The sequence below is a fragment of the Neofelis nebulosa genome, chromosome 17 (genome assembly GCF_028018385.1).
Source record: "Neofelis nebulosa isolate mNeoNeb1 chromosome 17, mNeoNeb1.pri, whole genome shotgun sequence".
In the NCBI taxonomy this organism is placed as follows: domain Eukaryota; kingdom Metazoa; phylum Chordata; class Mammalia; order Carnivora; family Felidae; genus Neofelis; species Neofelis nebulosa.
The window spans coordinates 3,782,484-3,803,084 of record NC_080798.1 but is presented as its reverse complement, the minus strand read 5'-3'; the positions used below and the strand labels follow the sequence as shown (position 1 = coordinate 3,803,084).

Sequence of the window (20,601 nt, the reverse complement as noted above, 5' to 3'; positions counted from 1 at the left end):
GATGAAAACTATCTCCTGCCTGAAGACAACAACTAAAGATTTACGGAGGTGAGCACCACCTCAGATGCTAAAACGGCCACGCAAAACTCCGAGGACCGTGGGAGTCAAGGACACGCATCACCACCAAAAGATAAGGACAGCCTCCCAGTAACCGAGCTCACGCTTGGACTTTTGCAACACAGCTGACGACGGTTTCAAAACAGCCGCATTAAGGAAACTCATCGGGCTATGGGAACACACAGAAAAACGAAGAAATAAAGAGAGCGATACGTGAACAAAAAGAGAAATTTAACAAAGAGATAGCAGTAGTAGAAAAGAACCAAACACAAATTCTAGACTTGAGGAATTCAGTTAATGAAATTAAAAAAAAAAAAAACAACTGGGGCGCCTGGGTGGCTCAGTCGGTTGAGCGTCCGACTTCAGCTCAGGTCAGGTCACAATCGCGATTTGTGGGTTCGAGCCCCGCATCGGGCTCTGTGCTGATGGCTCAGAGCCTGGAGCCTGCTTCGGATTCTGTGTCTCGCTCTCTCTCTGCCCCTCCCCCGCTCATGCTCTGTCTCTCTCTCTCTCTCTCTCTCTGTCAAAAATAAATAAACATTAAAAAAATTTTTTTAATGCGCTGGAAACCCTCTGTGGCAGAATGGAATAATTAAGGCTACAGAAAAAGAAGAGAGAGGGAGAGAAGTGTGCAGAAAACTTATGTAAAGAAATAACTGAGAACGAAAGGTTTTCTATGATAGATTCTGTAAGGGTTAAATTGTAGTGTAGGGCTAACCTGTAGCCTTAAGAAATAACAGCTTAGTTTTCACACTATAGGTTAAGAGATAACAGCCTTATCCTATCAATCAAGGGATGAGATTAGTGTTTGATCGGATTGGGGCAAGGGCCTGTTTGAACTGTTTCCACCTGGGAACTATTCCTTTGTTCTGTTCCCAGGTGATAATGAGATGATGTGATCGGCTATAAAAACTCTGTACCCCGGCTGTTCAAGACCCCACTCTGGTCAAGAGTGTCGGTCCGGATCGATCTGTTTGCCTTGCCTCTCATTGCAATAAATTGAATTTTCTCTTTTTTTTCCCCCTTTAGGTGGTCTAACTAAAAGTTTGTCAATTTGGTTTCTCTTTTCAAGTAACAAACTCAGTTTCCTTGATCTTTTCTTTTTTCTTTCTTTTTTTCTTTCTCTATTACATTTATTTCTACTCTCATCTCTATTTCCTTCCTTCTGCTAACTTTGGGATTCATTTATTTATTTATTTATTTTTGTCCTTCTAGGTTTGAGGTTGGGGTGTTTATTTGACATCTTTCCAATTTCTTAATATATGCATCCATGACTATAAACTTCCCTCTCAGAAGTGCTCTTGCAACAGCCCATAGGTTTTGCCATGTTGTGTTTCCATTTTCATTTAGGGATGTTTTTTGCTCCTGTTACAAATTTTTTCTTGGGTCACGTGTTGTTCACCAGTGTTCTCTCGAGCACCTGCAGCCTCTGGAAGGGACACAGCCCTGCTGACACCTTCACGTGGCCCGGTGGGACCGTGTCAGCCTTCTCCGCACAGAACTGCCCGGGCATAAACAAACACTGTTGTCAACACTGAGTGTGTGGCGGTTTATTTCACAGGAAGCTGGAAGAGTGGAAAGTGGGGTACAAAGCTATAGCTGGAACGGGCTGACTTCCATCCAAGAAAGGAGTTAAGTAGCAGGATGTGTCTGTGGACTTCCCTTTCCACGGATCATGCGTGCCATCTGAGAACCTGGAAGTAACAAAAATAGCCACCTGCACTATGTGGGGGCGTGGGGCAAAGGGGAGGGGGTGAGGAGGGTCATCTCCAATGTCCCATGTTGGGGAGTTTTTGCTTTTGAAACCTACGAACGTCCTGCACTTTCCAAAACACAGCTAAATCATACAAGACGGGGAGAGCACACTCTGACACGAATATGAACACGTCAAGGTAGAGATACGTTTACACCCGATTAACAACAAAGCCACAGGGCAAAGCGAAAATGTAATTACATTAATTTATTAGGAGCAGGGATTTGACGTATGAGAGATACAAGTGTAACCTAAAAAGTCCATTGAGGCACCTGAATGGCTCCGTTGGTTAAGCATCTGACTCTTGATCTCAGCTCAGGTCTTGATCTCAAGGTTGTGAGTTCAAGCCCTGCACTGGGCTCCATGCTAGACATGAAGCTTACTAGAAGAAGGATGGGAGGGGATGGGAGGGGATGGGAGGTGAGGAGAGAGGAGAGGACAGGACAGGACATCACATCGAGGCTGGGAATACCCCCGTGAAAGCACACTACCCATCCTTCCTGAGTGTTAACTTGCTCCCTAAGGAACAAAAAAGCCCAGTAGCCTGAGTTCACATAACCCCCACATCTTGTTCTGTAAATACGGTTCCCCAGTAAAAGGAGCCCGAGAACTCTTGCAGAAAAGGTGGGTTCCTGGTCCAGGGCAGGAGGGACACGAGATGAGTCTGGGACTCCACCGAATCCGGAGAGCAAGACAGAGCTGATGATGTGCCGGGTCCCCTCCGGAAGCACAGAGCCAGGCTCAGAAGCGCCTTCCACGGCCGAGTCTGGCAAGCTGAGTGCCAAAAAGTGCAACGAGAACGCTCTGTACTCTGGGCAGGAGGCAGGGGCCCTGGCAGGCAGCCTTCCTGTCCTTCGTGCTGAGGACAGTGCTCCGGGAGACGGACACAGTGGGGGGTGGGGGGGCACAACTGCTGAAGAGAAGTCTGCGTGAGAGCCGAGTGGCCCCTCCATCTGAGTGTGCTGAAAGGACACCGGAAAACCACCGCGCGGAGCCCTGCCTCCTGCAGAGATGCAGCGACGGGGAAGGTCGTCCTTCATCCTGTATCCTGGCCACACTGGGACCAGCGCTGCGCACAAGCCCCCGGCCCCTGCAGAGCCGCAGAGATGGGGCCCAGGCCTCCAGAAGGTGGCCAGGCTGGGCTCCGGGCACTGGTGGTCAGAGGTGTGGGATGAGAGTCAGGGACTGAGGTCGGAACGCTGGCCAGGAGAGGTTGGCACCGGAATCCGTTTCCAGAAGCTTGGGAGACCAGGCGTCTGGGACTCCTCGTCTGCCGGAACACAGGAGCGCAGAGGGGGACACTTCCGGCAGCCGGTTCATTGGGATCGTTAAATCCTGGGGGGTCAGAACTCTGACATGGGTCTGCGGGGGCCCCGCGCTCCCTCCTGGACACCCAACCCGTTTCGCTGCCTTTTCCAGCTCCTGGAGGCGCCCGCCCTCCTGGACACGTGGCTCCTTCCTCCGTCTGTGGAGCCCACACCTGCCACTAGGGTCCTTACTCAGCGCCTGAGCTGATGCTAATTATTCGCTTCCCTCGTCCACACCTCAGGAGCCTGCGGCTGTACTGGCGAGTGTGGATAGCGCCGGCGTGGATGCCAGGGCGCACACCTTCCAAGGCCCAGCTTCCGTTGCTTCGGCCTGCGCGCACCGCGCTGGCGTCGCCGGGTCCTTCTTCCTGCGCGCGGGGCGCTGGGACTGCCGGCTCAGTGAGCGATTCTGGGCTCACTTTCTGGGGAACTGCCACCCGATTTACGCTCGCCCCGCCCCTGCATTAATTAGGGTTCCAGTTTCTCCACTTCGGCCCGGCACCTGTTACTTTCCCTAAACAATGTTCTAAATATATACCAGCCATCTCAGTGAGCTTGCGGGGCTACCTCAGCGGGGTTTTGGTTTCCATTTCCTTCCCTGGACTCCTGATCTCGCACAACAGGGCCCAGGAGCAGCCGGCAGACGGAGGAAGGCACAGAGCGCCCAGGAAGAGAAGAACCGGGACGTGTGGAGACCCATGGCAGGTGCACATGGGGGCCTCCCTGAGTAAGGCGGGTGACAGGTGTCAGTGAGAGCTGGGGGGCCCCGTTCCCAGAGGGCAGCTGGGAATGCGGGGCCGCAGGATGGGGGAGGCGGAAAATTACACCCTGGAGCCCTCCACTGAAATGTCAAATCGAAGCCCCCAGATGCTGAGATCACCAAAGGGAGAAGCGCGAGTACCGCTTAATGGCCTGAGCGGAGCGCTTGGAGCCGCTGAACTGGGGGTGAGGGGGAGGAATAGAAAAAGGGGGGCAGGTGTGGGGTGACACGGGACTCTGAGGGATGGACGTGGGCTCAGGGGGACTCAAGGACCCCATGTGTTCTCTGACCCGGAGCTGATGGCCCTCAGAGAAAGGGGAAGAGGGAGCTGGCGACAGTTGTGGGCGAGAATCTCAGTCTGGCGGGCTGGGCTGGGCCTGAGGCGTCCTCAGGGATCTGCAGCCATGGGCTGTCCTCATGCAGCTGAGGACAGCTGTGGCCTCTGCACCTCGGGGCCTGGGTCCCTCCCGGAAGGAGCAGGACTCCCGTCCAGGGCTGCCCCAGAGAGCGTGTGGACGGGACTCGCCCTCCTGCGCGTGGATCGCCTGGCGAGGCGGAGCGCTGCAAGAGAAGCCTGGTGAGGGACACATCAGCCACTGGTTCCCTCCCTGGGGGTCAGCGCGCTGCCGACAAGGATGTAGCCGTGTGACCTTCACACCTCCCTAAGTCAGCAGGACCCCCCCTCCCCCAACATAGCTGCCTCCCCTGTCTCTGGCTGCAGACAAGTCTCTGGGACTCCCAACCAGACGCCCCACCCCCCCCACCCCCGCCTTGCCTGTGTCTGGCCCCCCTCGCCCCCCGCTGTCCCAACCTCTAGCACACCTGTCAGAGGCCCCGGGCCCCACGCTGCTGGCTCAGGCCCAGGGGACAGAGCGGCAGGGCCTGCAGAGACCGTCCTCCCTGGGGGCCAACTGAGGTGAGGCCTGGCCCCCGCTGGCGTCTCCACCCCCCTGCTCCTGCCCTCCCCACTCACTTTACCGCATCCAGGGAAGCGGATGGGGCTGTGGGACATGGCCGGCATCTCTGCGCTGTCCTAGCCCTGGGGCGGCTAGACAGGGGCCTGCGGGTCAGGACGCAAGCAGGAAGGGCTGTGAGGGCCTGGTGTCTGTGGTCTCACGGAAAGGAAGCGGGGGCGGGGGGTAAGCCCTACCTTCCTCTTTTGGATCACAGAGAGGCCTTGACTTCTGGAAGCCGTTTCTAGTGAGGTACCCCATCGCCAGGCTGAACGCCTGCCAGGAGGAGGCCCACCTGGTGTTAACCGGTGACTGACAGAGACAGAGACAGAGATGATGGGAAGGTAGAGATCAGGAGATGGTGGATGGTAAGTGGGTGGATAGAACATACGTAGACGCGTGGATATGGCTGCAAATATAGACACGGTGCATTCGGGATGTTGATACGGCAGAGACACACAGACAATAGGACGACGGGTAAATGATGAACGTATCCATAGGGGGATGAGTAGCTCCCCGAGTAGGTACATCGGACATGAGAGGAGATGACAGATATTCACATACATACACACACGGAGAGATACAGACACAGGTGCAAAGATGCATAGTTATGTGGATAGACACAGAGGGGGTGCAACACAGAAAGGGGTTTCTGGCTCCCCTTCTGGTCCTAACAGGCTGACTCTTCTCAAACTACACATTTCCCACAGGCAAAAGGGGCTCTAGAAATTCTCCTGACGACGTCATGTTGGGGCAGGGGGAGTGCCCAGAGAGGCAGGAGGCAGGCGGCACACTGTGCAGGTAGGACGTCCTGTCTCCGGGTCCTGTGATTCTGGGCTGTGCTCTGCACTCACCCCTGCCCCCCAGCTGGCTGGGTTAGGCTCTCTAGTTAGGGGGCGCTGACGCTGACGGGGCTGCGGGGATGGAGGAGGGAGGCCGGACAGGAGGGGTTTCCTGCTCAAACATCCCAGTTGTAACTGAAAGCCCTCAAGTCCTGGATGCGGTAAAGAGACCCTGACGACCGTCCAAACGTGGGTGGGCAGGGCTTCCTGTGCCGCTGGGGCTGGGATGGGGGCTGGATTCCTGTCTGGACCCCCAGGGGCCTCTCTGGGTCCATTTGTGGCACAGAACACAGGACCGTCAGTAGGGAAGGTGGGCTGGAGCCCCTGCCCCTGTGGACAACGCAGAGTCCTAGCATCACCTCCGCCCTGTCATTCACTGCCCTCCCAGGCCATGGTGACTTAGGTCTTTTGCGTTTCCTCCATTCTCAAAAGCTTCTCTCACAGTCTACTGGCTTTACATTTCAGTGAGCCCTGTGTTTCTCTTGCACCTTCTACCAGGGCCTGGTTCTTCTAGGGACTTAATGCCTCCATGGGATTCTGATATGTCCAGTGGCCTCATTCACATTCTGTGTCACTTGCTCACATTGGGGAGGAAGGCTGAAGATCCCCATGTGTCCTGGGGCTTCTAAGACCCACACTGACCTCCCAGTGGAGGGGGCGGGGACTGTGAGAGGAGACAGACAAGGGAAAGGCCTGGGGCTTTTTAGGGTCAGGGCCCAAGGGAGTGTCTGGTTGAGCCACTGACAAGGTGGGCTCAAAGGCCGAGCTGGAGTCTGGGGGAAGGGAGAGGAGGTCTGACAGGGACGGAGGAGGGGTCTGTGGTGCCCTCCTGGACTGGGGTGGCCCAGCCTCTCAAGGGCACAGACCTGCGGCTCTTCCCAGACCTGGTGCACAAGCCCAGGGGAGACCCAGCCGCTGTAGCTACTGTTTCTCAAGGACAAGAGAATCAATATATATCAATATATATCAATATATATCTCAATATATCAATATCATATCATAGTTCTCTATGTCCACCATCCCTGCGGGCATCAAGGCCCACGTGCTTTATGATTCTTGGCCTGAAACCACATGACTGACCCCCCAGACCTCCATGTTCCACAGCCTCGACGGAACAGAAGGTCCAGACCCACGGGCTGTGCCGTGAGACACAAGCCAGGAAGCAGCCGTGCGGATTCAGGGTCGGTGCGGCCCCAGCGGAGGGCGTCCCCCACCCACTGCGGGGAATCTGGGGTCTGGGGTCAGAGCCACCCTCCCCAGAAGAGCACTTCTCTTTCTCTGTGAGAGCAACCAGCCTGGATTCCCAGAGAAGCAGGAGGAAAATGTGGAGACGCTCTCTGTGCAAACTCACCTACGGAAAGACCCCAGCTCCTGCCATGTCCTGCCTCCCACATAGTGACCCGTGTTCAGGTGATGTTGCCCTGCACGTACGTGTGTACATGTGTGCATGCGAATGTGTGCATGTGTGTGCGCGTGTGCGTGTGTGTGTGTGTGTGTGTGTGTAGCAGAACGGGATGCATTGCAGGTCAGCCAAAGAAATAAAATGACTTTGTCTATCAGTGATCGGATGTCACTCAGGAGCTGCCTCCACTTAGGCAGGGAGCACACACACACTCACACACACACACACACACACACACACACACACAATCATTGCAAATGCTCTTGTATCTTGGCCGGTCTCCATGCTCCTTCCCAGGATGGTGTCCCAGGTGCGGGGAGCAGGTGGCTCTGTGTCCTCCTGCTGGTCCCTGGGTCCGAGCTGACTGGGGACTGCGGGGTTTGCTCACCAGCTTGCTGCAGGCCCAGCTGATGTCCATGCTCAGTGGTCACAGGGTCCAGCCTTTCTCTGCTCCCTTGGGGCCTGGGGACCATTCTGGTGATCTCCGTGTCCCCTTTGTCCCAGGGGTTCAGTGTATGTGTCTGGGCGCCCGCTCCTGCCCCATCCGGCCCAGGTGGGATCTCTCCTCCCACGGCGACGGCCCCCCTGGCGTTCGCCCCCAGGGCACACCTCCGGAACTGGGGGAGTCCCAGGGCAAGGTAGCCCTCCCTCTCTGCCTGGCCACACTGGAGCCACCAGGGGTGCTATACCAGCCTTGGCCTCCAGGTGGCGCTCAGGGGCCGCATCCCTCATGCAGGAAAGTAGGGACATCCAGGGGCAGAGTCCTGACCCTGGGGTCTGTGGCTGGAGGGTCAAGGAGGAAAGACTGGTCCACAACGTCTGCTTTTCTGTCCTCTCCTCTTCCCACCAAGCCCCCGAGATAGAAGGCGTGTGGGCTTTATCTTCCTCTCCTTCCAAAATTCCCCTAAACCGCTTCTGCTGCCCCTGCAGCCTCACTGCCGGGACTCATAGGTCTCCTTTTCACTAGAGCAGATGCCCCACCTGGTCGGCCGTTCCTCCTCTGGAAGGGGCAGAATATTCTGGAGTCGTTTCTTTCCCAATGCCATGCTGTCCGCCCTTCCCTTGCTAAGAGCCTGGCTCTGGTCAGGGTCAAACGAGCCAGATTTTGAGGGGAGACTCACCATCTGACTGTGATGGTTGTTTGTAGGTACAACCTGACAGGGGGGTGGGGGGAGGGCAGGCAGAGAGCTGGGAAAACAGGACTTCTGGGCCAGTGTGCGGGCGGGTTTCTGAAAGATTCGCATTTGATTCCATGGACTGAGTGACGAGGTGGACCAACATGTTGCAACCCCCTCGGGGCCGGATGGAACAGAAAGGGGAAGGAGGTCCAATTCCATCTCTCTCTTCTTGAGCTGAGACAACCATCTTCTCCTGTGCAGGACATCATAGCGCCTGGTTCTTGGGCCTGCGGACTGGGGCTGATTTATCCCACAGGTTCTCCTGGGTCTCCAGCTGGCAGGTAGTAGATGGTGGGACTTCTGGTTCTATAACCCATGAGCTGATTCTTATGGTAAGTATATATTTAAATATATATATATATATATATATACACACACACACACACACACACACACACATATATATGCATTTAAAATTTATCTCTATAAGTTGTACTTAAATATATAATTTACATTTAAAATATTATATATCTAAATATAATTTATATAACTTCTTACTTGATATGTCTCCAGAGGCAAGGGAAACCAAAGCAAAAATGAACTATTGGGACCTCATCAAGATAAAAAGCTTCTGCACAGCGAAGGAAACAATCAGCAAAACTAAAGGGCAACCGACAGAATGGGAGAAGAAATTCTCAAATGACATATCTGATAAAGGGTTAGTATCCAAAATCTATAAGGAACTTATCAACGGGCAAAAGACATGAATAGACACTTCTCCAAAGAAGACATCCAGACGGCCAACCGACACATGAAAAAATGCTCAACATCACTCATCATCTGGGAAATACGAATCAAAACCATAATGAGATACCACCTCACACCAGTCAGAATTGCTAAAATTAACAACTCAGGAAACAACAGATGTTGGTGAGGATGGGGAGAAAGAGGAACCCTCTTGCACTGTTGGTGGGAATGCAATCTGGTGCAGCTGCTCTGGAAAACAGTGTGGAGGTTCCTCAAAAAACTGAAAATAGAACTACCCTACGACCCAGCAATTGCACTACTAGGTATGTAACCAAAGGATACAAAAATGCTGACTCAAAGGGGCACATGCACCCCGATGTTTGTAGCAGCGCTATCGACAATAGCCAAAATACGGAAAGAGCCCAAATGTCCATCGATGGATGAATGGATCAAGCAGATGTGGTATATTTATACAATGGAGTATTGCTCTGCGATCAAAAAGAATGAAGCCTTTGCCTTTTGCTACAACGTGGATGGAACTAGAGGGTATTATGGTAAGCGAAATAAGTCAGTCACAGAAAGACAGACATCATATGATTTCACTCGTATGTGGAATTTGAGAAACTCAACAGATGAACATAGGGGAAGGGAAGGAAAAATAAGATAAAAACAGAGAGGGAGACAAACTATAAGCGATTCTTAAATACAGAGAACAAAAGTTTGCTGGGTGGGGGTGTTAAATGGGTGATGGGCATTAAGGAGAGCACTTTTGGGGATGAGCTCTGGGTGTCCTATGTAAGAGACCAATCACTGGGCTCTACTCCTGAAAGCAAGACTACACTGTATGTTAACTAACTTGAATTTAAATTAAAAATAAACACAAAATTTTTTTTTACACATGTATATATACACACATATTTTACACAAATACATATACACGTATATATTCACTCTTTACAATAGAATCTATTGGTTCTGCTTATCTGGAGAACCCTGACTAATACACTAATAGTTGGTAAAGAGAGACTCTGTCCCACATGAAAAAGAGAAATTCAGTACACAACGCAATGAAGAAAACAAAGATAGAGTACAGGGCTAGGAAGCAGAGGAAAAACGTTGAGTACGAATAGAAATTAACCTTGAGCACAAATAGAAAATCAAAGCTCAGTGCAAGTTAAAATTGTGTTGGAAAGCCAGAACCCCACCCTCTCTGAAACAGGACAGACACCTCCCAGCTGGTGAGATGCAGGCTGTCCTGAGGTCACCGAGAGGAGCTGCCATATGCAGTGTGCAGTCCCCACCACTTAGAGCTGGCCGAGTGAAGGCAAGCTAATTAATGACCGGTCCCCAGTTTCTTCAAGAAAAATGGAGAAAAGGATAGGACATGTTCTGGAGGGTTTATATGAAGATTAAAATGTATTAATGTTGGGGCACCTGGCTGGCTCAGTCGGTAGACCGTGCAACTCTTGATCTCAGGGTTGTGTCTTCGAGCCCCATAGTAGATGTGGAGATTACTTAAGAATAAAGTCCTTAAAACGTGTTAATGTTTGCAAAGAAGTAAAATAGAAATTGCACCAGAATGTGGGGCACCTGGGTGGCTCAGTCGGTTAAGCTCCGACTTCCGCTCAGGTCACGATCTCACGCTCCGTGAGTTCGAGCCCCGAATTGGGCTCTGTGCTGACTGCTCAGAGCCTGGAGCCTGTTTCAGATTCTGTGTCTCCCTCTCTCTCTGACCCTCCCCCGTTCATGCTCTGTTTCTCTCTGTCTCAAAAATAAATAAACGTTAAAAAAAATTTTTTTTTTTTAAATAAAAAAGAAATTGCACCAGAATGGGCTAGATGAGTTTAGGTTGAATTTTTATTTTTTTTTAAGGATCACTGTGGGACTTTAAAAAATGGTAATTAATTTTTGAGAGACAGAGAGAGAGGGCGATCAAGGGAGGGGCAGGGAGAGAGGGAGATACAGAACCTGAAGCAGGCTCCAGGCTCTGAGCTGTCAGCACAGAGCCTGATGCAGGGCTTGAACTCACAGACCATGAGATCATGAACTGAGCCAAAGTCCGATGCTTAACCGACCGAGCCACCCAGGTGCCCCAGTTTAGGTCGAATGTTTAAAGAAATATTCTTTTAGTAGCACCTGGGTGGCTCGGTCAACTCTTGGGTTTGGCTCAGGTCATGATCTCATGGTTTGTGGGACTGAGCCCCACAGTCACTGCTGTCAGTGTGGAGCCTGCTTGGGATTCTCTCTCTCCCTCTCTGCCCCTCCCCTACTCATGCTCTCTCTCAACATAAATTAAAAACTTTAAAATAAAAAACATTCTTTTAATATATAATAAAACTTTCAGTACAAGACCTATAGCAGGCAGGCAGGTTTCTTACCGCCCCCCTTCCCCCACCCCCCCGGCCAAAGAAATAAAAGACACAAAAATCAACCAGAATGTTTCACTAAAGCTCCCTAGCAGTTGTCAGGGTAAATTTAAATCCCAGTGGGGTCCTCGAGGCTGACCCCGTAAGTCTGGTAGAGACACAACACGTCCGGCCCACAGTAGCTTCGGGGCTCTCCTGGCAGGGTGCCTTGGACACCCCAAATCCTCTGGTGGCACAGCTGGTCCCACTCGGGGACGTGGCCGTGCAGACCCCAAACGTTTGCTGTAGAGGCAGCATGGGGCTGCCTTGTTTACAAACCCTGTAGCAACCAGCAACAGTGGTAAGTAAGCAAGTGGGCAATTGTGAACGGAAGCCTGATTTGTGGGTTAAGAAACAACAGGGGGAGGGGTGCCTGGGTGGCTCAGTCGGTTGAGTGTCCAACTCTTGATTTTGGCTCAGGTCAAGATCTCATAGGTCATGGGGTCAAGCCCTGCCTCAGGCTCCATGCTGACAGTGGAGAGCCTGCTTGGGATTCTCTCTCTCTCTCTCTCTCTCTCTCTCTCTCTCTCTCTCAATCTTTCTCTGCTCCTCCCCCACTAACACGTGCATACTCGCTCCCTCTCTCTCAAAATAAAAATAAAATAAATCACGGATCCATGAGGCCCGCCCACAAGGTTAGATCCTGGGGTTCAGGGAGAGAGGTGTGGGGGCACCTCCCAGGTGTGGAATTTGGAGACTAGGTCACGTGAAACAGATGCAGATCAGCTGCCCAAGTATAGCCCGGGTTCTGGATCAACTACTGAACTCTGGAAGACGAGTAAATCAGAGCCTCTGGGGGCAGTTGGGGACACACAGGACACATCTGGAATCACCTGTGGGTGACCGTGGGACCATAGCTGAGTGTCTGGAAACTGCCAGGGGTCTGTAGCTCTGGGTGTTTGTAAATGAAGTGCTCCACATTCTCTGCAAGCATCTAGTTGGTTTTCGGAGGGACCATGTGGTTAACGAACCTCCTAGACGCTGATTAGGAGTCTCCTGAGTGCACCTCTGGCCTCCAGGAGAGCTGACCGCATGGCTTTCCAGAAAGGGATGATTCTGTAGGGAAGTCCTCCAAATGGCCGCCTCACGCTTCTGCAGGAGTGACTTCCCGTGTCTCTAGGAGCAGAGGCCAGGTGGGTCCGGAGTCAGGGTCTGGCCAGTGATGCATAAGTGCTGGACTCGGCCGTGGGCTCCGTGGACCATGGGAACATGCCTCGGGCTGTCCTCTGTGCGAGGATCTGGTGGTCTAACTGAGCGTACGTCACGTCCTGGGGGCTTCCTGCAGGCGGGGCCTGAGACAGCGAGACCCGGGGTGAGTTAGGGCGGCCGGGCCGATGGGAAGGGGAGCCTAGTGGTCAGCCTCCAGGTGACCGCCGTGACCCCACCTTCTGGGGTCACCACTGTGCAGTGCCCTCCCACTTAGAATCAGGGCTGGCCTGTGTGAGCGGTAGAATATGACAGAGTGAGACCATGCCACCTCCAAGGGGAGGCCTCAAAAGATACTGTGACCAGGGGCGCCTGGGGGGCTCAGTCAGTTGAGCTTCTGACTTCGGCTCGGGTTATGATCTCACAGTTCGTGGGTTCGAGCCCCACGTCGGGCTCTGTGCTGACAGCTCAGAGCCTGGAGCCTGCTTCCGATTCTGTGTCTCCCTCTCTCTCTGCCCCTCCCCTGCTCATGCTCTGTGTCTCTCTGTCTCTCAATAATAAATAAATGTGAGAATAAGTAAATAAATAAAAGTTAAAAAAAAAAGAAAGAAAGAAAGAAAGAAAGAAAGGTACTGTGACCAAACTGCTGACCGAGCTGCTAAAATTAGGGTTGTAGGTAGGTATTGGATACAAGGACTTACCGAGCTGGGCACTTCCCTGTCCTTCTCAGGAAGTCTGCCAACTGTTGCCAGATCTGGAGGGGAGAGGACAAGGGGTCAGGTCTCTGGGGTGGGTCTCAGAAGGCAAATTTGCCGAAAACCCACAGCTTCGGATTTCACCATGCACTCCATCTAGAACATCCTGGAATGTTCTCAAACGTTCCCTCTCCCTGGCCGGTCCCTCCTCCTTGTCCTTTTACCTGGTGTCCTCTGGGGAAGGTCAATAGCTGGGCTGACCCTGTGGGGAAAAGTACAGTGAGCACTGGGGGGCCCCCTGGAGGCAGGGGCCTGGGAGGGGGGCCGGGGTTAGTCTCAGGGGCCTCACCTTTCCTGGGGCCTCTGCTCCTCACCTTGGCTGCCGGGGAGCCCTGTGGACAGTCAGGGGTGTGAATTAAGAACAGAGGACTTCTTCCCCAACACCCCCAAAAAGCCTCCCCAGGCCACCCCACCTCTCCCTGAGACCTACTGTGTTTTTTCCGACGCTGACAACGGAGGAAGGCGAGAACCAGGAGGAGGAGACAAAGGAACAAGGCCACAGAGACCCCAACGAAAATATACACATGCTCTGTCGACAGGTCTGGGGAACAGGGAAGGTGGAACCAGATTATCAGCAGCGTGCATTTATGGAGCACCTACTGCATACCCCATGTTTGCTGGGGGCTTGTCACGTGCACACCTATGTATAAAACGTCTCCAATTCATAACAGTCCTGTGACATAGGAAGCATTATTACAAAACCAGGGTCCTGAGTGTTCAGATCCTCTGTCCACAGGGCACTGCCAGGCGTGGAATACGGCCAACACCAAAGCACATTCTTTCCCCAAGAAGCACACACCGGGTCCTGCTCCTCCGCCCCCCTCACTCACCTGGGCTGTTACTGTGATCCCCACGCATCTGTGTGTCCCCTAGGAAGGAGGAATCGAGCACATGGTCAGAGGCCTAAGCTGGACAGAGAAGGCTGAGTCCTCCTGACCACCCCCCCCCCCCCCCCCCCGCAAAGGCACTCCTCTGGAACGAACCCATGGAACTTTCCATGGGGATGGGAATGCCCTACATCCGTGCTGTCCAGTGTGATACCCTCACAGGACTATTTGCACTGACATCCAAGTTAAATAAATAAAAGCCAGATCCCCAGCTGCTCTGGCCACCGTTCCAGGGGCTCAGTGGCCACACCCGGCTAATGACACCTTGCTGGAGGATGCAGACACGAGGCATGGCCTTCCCGCCGCGGGCTCTGTGGGACAGTGCTCCCCTAGCTCCCCTCCTTCTGGATTCCCACCCTCCTGTTTCTCACAGCAGCCCCCATGGAGGTGGCACCTCCCTCCTGGGAGTGAAGAGACCGAGACTCCGCGTCCTGATGTCCCCTGAGGCCCATCCATCCAGCACCAGCAAGGCCTGGATTTGGCGCATGAGCTGTATGTCCTGCCTGCTGGGCTCATCCTGGCTGAGGGTGGAGCCCCCGTGTCCCCTCTTCTGGACAGTGCCCCCTCCCTCCAGCTGCCCCGGAGGCCGAGTCCTCAGCGTCCTTTAAGGAAGGCAGAAAACTTCCACTCCTGGAGCTTCCCTCCCTGAACACTCTGTCCTGGGTCCATGATCTAGGATCCCACCTGCTCTATTATATAATAAATACAAATATACATTTTAAAGCCTGTGTTTTAACTTATATAGGTATCATTTAATTGCTATGAATAATTGTGATTATATATCATTTAAAATTACTTAGAACATGTAACATATATGACTTATACTCTCATTTGTACATATTACTTAGAACATGTGAGATATATGACATATCTCAATTATACAGACTTATTATTAGATGAGACCTATTTATGTTGAGATTTACATATATAAATCATAGAATACATAACACATAATATATGACATTATATAATATATAATACTGTACACTATATTAATATGTAATGATTAATTCATGTATTTTATAATTTTAATTATATTCCTTGTGTTTAATATATAAGTTAGAAATATATTCCAATATATTTAAATTTATAGGTCTGAAATTTTATATTGTAAGTTGTATGTTTATATTTATATAGAGAGATATAAATACTTTATAAATATAAATACATTATATATAGCGATACATTATACTTAAATATAGATACATTATATATGGTACATTATACTTAAATATAGATACGTTATATGTGATATACACATACTAAATACATTAAGTATAATGTATATAATGTACATATACACATTTCCATTCCTCATTCTGGTTAACTTTCCCCACTGAGGTTGGGAGCGCAGGGACCCTTTCTCCTCGTCGCCCGGCATGCGTCCAGCCCTCAGCAGGTGGGTGTCAGGTGCACACTTAACCAGAAGAAACTACTTCCTCAACGTAACAAGGCCAGCACGTCCCCAGCCTGTCTGGTTCGCCAGGCCTTGACCTAAGCGCGTGCGCCGTGCACACAAAGCCCCGTATCCCCGAAAGCGCGCTCCCGCGTCCTTGCCTTTATTGCCCTTTTTTGCACACGAGGAAACCGGGACGCGCACGGTTTGGGGTATTCACCGCGGGCGTGGGACTGGGCTCTCAGCCCTGATCCCCGCACGGTGGATCTTCAGTCTTCAGAGCAAGAGATGGGAGAGAGGGGCGATGTGCGATGCCCTGTGCGATGTAGGATTCTGGGGGTCTCTCTTCCTCTGTGACCTAACGCCACTCTTGTGACCTAATGCGGAACCCCGTTCTCTCCAGCAGCGACCGAGTTTGGAAGACGAGCGGTCAGTCCCTCTGCCCCTCCGGACCACTGTCCCTTGCAAAGCTGCCAACGGTCGAACTCTGCCCCAAAGGGGGTCCCCCCACCCCTAGCCTTGGGCTGGTTCCAGCCCTTCAGGGCCTTCTGCTTTGGGGCATGAAACTGCTTTGCTTTGTGCACTAAACGAGTCGGGGGCTCTCAGGTCAGGGGGATGCCTCCCACCCACCGCTTTCATAGCCCCTGGCACAGAGAAAGTTCAACCAGTTAGTGTCCCGGTGCCCTGCAGGGGGCACTGTGGTCTTACCAGTCCCTCACCCAAGGCCGGCGCCGCGGCCCGGCGCAGAGCTCCGCCCGCCCCCTCACCACCCCGCCCCGCCCTCCCCAAGGTCCTGCAAGGTCACTCACCAGGTGAGCTGTAGGTCTGTGGTGGCGGGGAGCTGACGTTTCCAGGGGTCTCTGTGAGCAGGGCAGGGGAAGGACCCAAGCTCTGTGGAGGCCCCAGGGTCTGTCCCGCTCAGCCCGGCCCCTCTGTACCCTGAGCATCCGTCTGAGGGCCCCATCTGGCCGTCACTCGGTCCCAGAGAAACCCGAGGGCCGAGCGGAGACCTTCTCACCTGTCACCACCAGCACCAGCTCCGCGCTGCGCTCAGACCAGGTGCCGTCTTTATGATAGACGCAGTGGTACTTCCCCTCAATCCCTTCATGCGCGATGATGTGGAATCTGGCCTCCGTCTCGCCCGGCGGTTCCTCCATGACATCTGGTTTCAAGGCATTCCCCTCCTTCTCCAGGCGGAACGCCTCAAACCCGCCGGGGCTCCGGCACACGATGGTCACAAGCTGCCCCAGGGCGACCACGGGGGCCGGTTCAGCACAGATGGAGGGCCTGCGCAGGGTCCCTTGCGAGGAAACAGAGCGGGCTCTCAGGGTCTACTTGTGGGGGACTCACACTAACACGCAATTCACCCCTGTGACGCGCTCAGGTCACTCTTAAGCAAAGTCACAGAGTTGCGCAAACGTCAATCACAGTCCTTTGGAACATTACCACCCTCCTCGTCCTGACTGTGTTCCCCTGTCCCCACACACAACACGGTCATCCTTCTCTGCTGTTTCTATCCCAGCCCCCTGGGTCCCCCCAGAAAGTGGCCGTGGGCAGGGAGGGAGCCGCACTTTGCGGCAGACGCATGTGGCCTCCCAGCCTGCTCTGATACATAGTACGTAAGCTATAAATATAATAAATTTATATAATAAATACAAAAAATTTATATAATAAATATAAATACACATTTTAAATTCTGTGTTTTAACTTACATATGTATGTATACAATTATACATGTATACAGGTATATGTATGTATGTATTATATATGTATAATTTAATCGATATAAATAATTGTAATTGTAATTTAAAATTACTTATTATAGGTAAGCTATATACATATGATTTATATCTCAATTATGCATATTTACTATTAGATGGCATGTGTTTATTTTTAAAAATTTTTAATGTTTATTTTTGAGAGAGACAGAGCATGAGCGGGGAAGGGGCACAGAGAGAGGAAGACACAGAATGGGAAGCAGGCTCCAGGCTCCGAGCTGTCAGCACAGAGCCCGACGCGGGGCTCGAACCCATGGACCGTGAGATCATGACCTGAGCGAAGTCGGACAGGTAACTGACTGAGCCATCCAGGCACCCCACAATGTATTTATGTTGACACTTACATATATAAATTATAGCAATACATAACATGTAATACAATGTATGACATTATATAATATGTAATGCTGTCTACTATATCCATATGTAATAATAATTCATGCATTTTATTATACCAACTATATTGTGTATTTAATATAAAGGTAAATATATATCCTAATATATTTAAATTTATAGATCTGAAATTTTGCATTTTGCATCATCAGTTGTATGCTTATATTTATGTATAGATATATAAATACATTAGACTTGAATAAATCTACATATTTCATATATATAAACATAAGAATATATGTCTATACATATATCTGTACATATACACGCTGCAAGCCTTCTGTGGAGCTTGTGTCTGGGTTTCCTCTGTGTTTTCTACCCTCATCTAAGCCTAATTTCTGCTTTCATGTTGTTAAGGTTCTTGAAAAACCTCATCTGCCTCAATGAGGCTGGAGGCAGGGGAAGGGGAGTTTGCAGCCCTGAAACAGGAAGGTGACATTAAAGTTACAAAACCCCTCAAGAGGCAGGAGCTGAGGGAGGTCTATTTGCTCATTTAACTGCCTTTCCTTTCTCCCTTCCTTCCTTCCTTTTTTCTTTCTTTCTTTCTTTCTTTCTTTCTTTCTTTCTTTCTTTCTTTCTTTCTTTTCTCCCTTCCTTCCTTCCTTTTTTCTTTCTTCCTTTCTTTCTTTCCTTTCTCTTCCTTCCTTCCTTCCTTTCTTTCTTTCTTTGTTTCTTTGTTTCTTTTCTTCCTTCCTTCCTTTTTTCTTTCTTCCTTTCTTTCTTTCCTTTCTCTTCCTTCCTTCCTTCCTTTCTTTCTTTCTCTCTCTCTCTCCCTCCCTCTCTCTCTTCCTTCCTTCCTTTCTTTCTTTTCTTCCTTCTTTCCTTTCTTTTTTTCTTTCTCTCTCTCTCCCTCCTTCCCTCCATTTCTTTCTTTCTTTCTTTCTTTCTTTCTTTCTTTCTTTCTTTCTTTCTCTCTCTCCCTCCCTTTCTTTCTTTCCTTCTTTCTTTTTCTTTCTCTCTCTTTTTTCTTTCTTTTCTTTTCTTTCTTTCTTTCTTTCCTTTCTCTTTCTTTCTCTCTGTCTCTCCCTCCCTCCCTTTCTCTCTTCCTTCCTTCCTTTCTTTCTTTTCTTCCTTCCTTCCTTTCTTTTCTTTCTTTCTCTCTCTCTCTCCCTTCCTTCCTTCCTTCCTTCCTTTCTTTCTCTCTCTCCCTCCCTCCCTTTCTTTCTTTCCTTCTTTATTTTTCTTTCTCTCTCTTTTTTCTTCCTTTCTTTTCTTTCTTTCATTCTTTCTTTCCTTTCTCTTTCTTTCTTTCTCTCTGTCTCTCCCTCCCTCCCTCCCTCTCTCTTTTCCTTCCTTCCTTTCTTTCTTTTCTTCCTTCCTTCCTTTCTTTTCTTTCTTTTCTCTCTCTCTCCCTCCCTTTCTTCCTTCCTTCCTTCCTTTCTTCTTTTCTTTCTTTCTTTCTCTTCCTCTCTCTCCTTTCTTTCTTTCTTTCTTTCTTTCTTTCTTTCTTTCTTTCTCTCTCTCTCTGCCTCCCTCCCTCCCTTTCTTTCTTCCTTCCTTCCTTTCTTTGTCTCTCTCTCCCTCCCTCCCTCCCTCTCTTTCTTTCTTTCCTACTTTCTTTCTCTTTCTCTCTCTCTCTTTTCTTTCTTTCTTTCTTTCTTTCTTTCTTTCTTTCTTTCTTTCCTCTCTCTCTCTCTCTCTCCCTCTCTCTCCCTCCCTCCCTCCCTTCCTTCTACAATACCTATCCATGGACACATGCCCTCCATGTGCCACTGGTTCCACAAACATGAGAGACGCATGATCCCTGCCCTCTCAGGGCAGGACGTACAGAGACACTGATCAAATACTTGTCCACATTTCACCCCAAAATAAAAAACATATATACGAAAGACAAATTCCAAAAATGTAAGTGAAACTTTAAAATCACCATGTCAAATCCTATCACTGGGTGATGTGTTGTCTATCGAGGGTGAAGGAGTTGGAATCAAGCATGGGGTCTGGGACTCTGCCCTTGGTGACCGTCTTGTTCTCTGCCCAGGGGATGCTGAGGGGGGTCTGGGCTGGTGTGGGGGAGCCTGTGGGCTCAGCCTGGTCCTGCAGGGTTTGAATTGTTTGCGGCGGGGAGTGGTGGTGGTGGTGGTGGGGGGTCTGTCAGGAGCACAGGTGGAGAATAGAGAGAGACCTGGCAAGGGTCATACATTTGGGGTTGCTTGCAGTTCAGGATAAGTCTCAGGGCCTCCGCTCGTGTCCTACCAGGGTCAGCACCCTCAGTCGAGGGCTGCCTTTTGGGGTGCAGAGGAGATGGGGAGCAGACTCACCTTCCTGAGTGAGGTGCACCCAGCCCAGGCAGAGCGCTGGAAGACAGGTTTGGTGAGAGACATGCCCGCCCCTGGTTTCCTCGGGGGGGGGGGGGGGGGGCCGGTACCATCGTTCTTCTTGCTCTGAAATAGTCTCGAGACAAGCCCCAGTTCCCCTCTCCTCTCCCCCAGCTGCTCTTGAGTCTGAATTTGTCTCCACACCCGGGAACCGGTTTCTAGGACTGAACCTGCATGGTCTGACTTAGGTCTGGGCAAGAGCAGGGGGTGCAGACCCCGGGGGGATCCACTTTGCTCCCCCAGAGTCCCACAGTCTTCTGGACAGGAGTGAGGACTGGGAAGGGAAGCGGACCCCCTCCCCAAGGCTCCGCTCCCCCCCCCACCCCCACTTCCTCTGTCCCTCCAACCCTTTGCCTACATTCCAGGACTCACCGAGGGCCAGGAAGGTGGTGGAACGGGGACACATGTCCAGACCCCTGTGGCCTGCACCGTCCTGAGGCCTGTGGGTTGAAGGACGGAGTCTGAAGCTGACAAGGGGACAGGATGTGTCAGCTGGGGCACGTCTTGGGGTTTCTACATCAGCAGTCTCCCACAAAGGGGAAGAATGCTCGCATGTCCTTCCCACTCTTCCCACCAATGAGACAGAA

General features: G+C 51.2%; 1 protein-coding gene and 1 long non-coding RNA gene across 3 annotated transcripts; both read right to left on the bottom strand.

Annotated features, from left to right (window-relative positions):
- Positions 1–1,984: 1,984 nt before the first annotated feature.
- On the bottom strand, positions 1,985–4,994 carry LOC131499034 (uncharacterized). The gene is made up of 2 exons (XR_009255707.1): positions 4,851–4,994; positions 1,985–4,438 (listed from the first exon to the last, which is right to left on the bottom strand). It is a non-coding gene; the product is annotated as an uncharacterized LOC131499034 (long non-coding RNA).
- A 7,232-nt stretch (positions 4,995–12,226) lies between these two features.
- On the bottom strand, positions 12,227–20,601 carry LAIR1 (leukocyte associated immunoglobulin like receptor 1). Of its 2 annotated transcripts, XM_058706687.1 has the most exons (10): positions 20,387–20,595; positions 19,958–19,993; positions 16,547–16,828; positions 16,338–16,388; positions 14,076–14,114; positions 13,676–13,786; positions 13,535–13,577; positions 13,410–13,447; positions 13,192–13,244; positions 12,227–12,636 (listed from the first exon to the last, which is right to left on the bottom strand). In XM_058706687.1, exons 1-10 carry the CDS (start codon positions 20,418–20,420, stop codon positions 12,490–12,492), a joined length of 834 nt encoding a protein of 277 aa, XP_058562670.1. In that variant the 5' UTR covers positions 20,421–20,595; the 3' UTR covers positions 12,227–12,489. The 2 variants fall into 2 exon arrangements, with proteins under 2 accessions (XP_058562670.1, XP_058562671.1); XM_058706688.1 differs by lacking the exon at positions 16,338–16,388 and having other exon boundaries at positions 20,387–20,601.

What these genes read in the sequence shown, in the direction of transcription:
- LAIR1 (XM_058706687.1), bottom strand. Translation starts at nt 20,420, where the DNA reads ATGTGTCCCCGTTCCACCACCTTCCTGGCCCTCG. An exon ending in GGATCACAGTAACAGCCCAG is followed by an intron (nt 13,787 to 14,075) that starts GTGAGTGAGGGG and finishes CCTGTTCCCCAG; the next exon opens with ACCTGTCGACAGAGCATGTG. An exon ending in CCTTCCCCAGAGGACACCAG is followed by an intron (nt 13,245 to 13,409) that starts GTAAAAGGACAA and finishes TCTCCCCTCCAG; the next exon opens with ATCTGGCAACAGTTGGCAGA.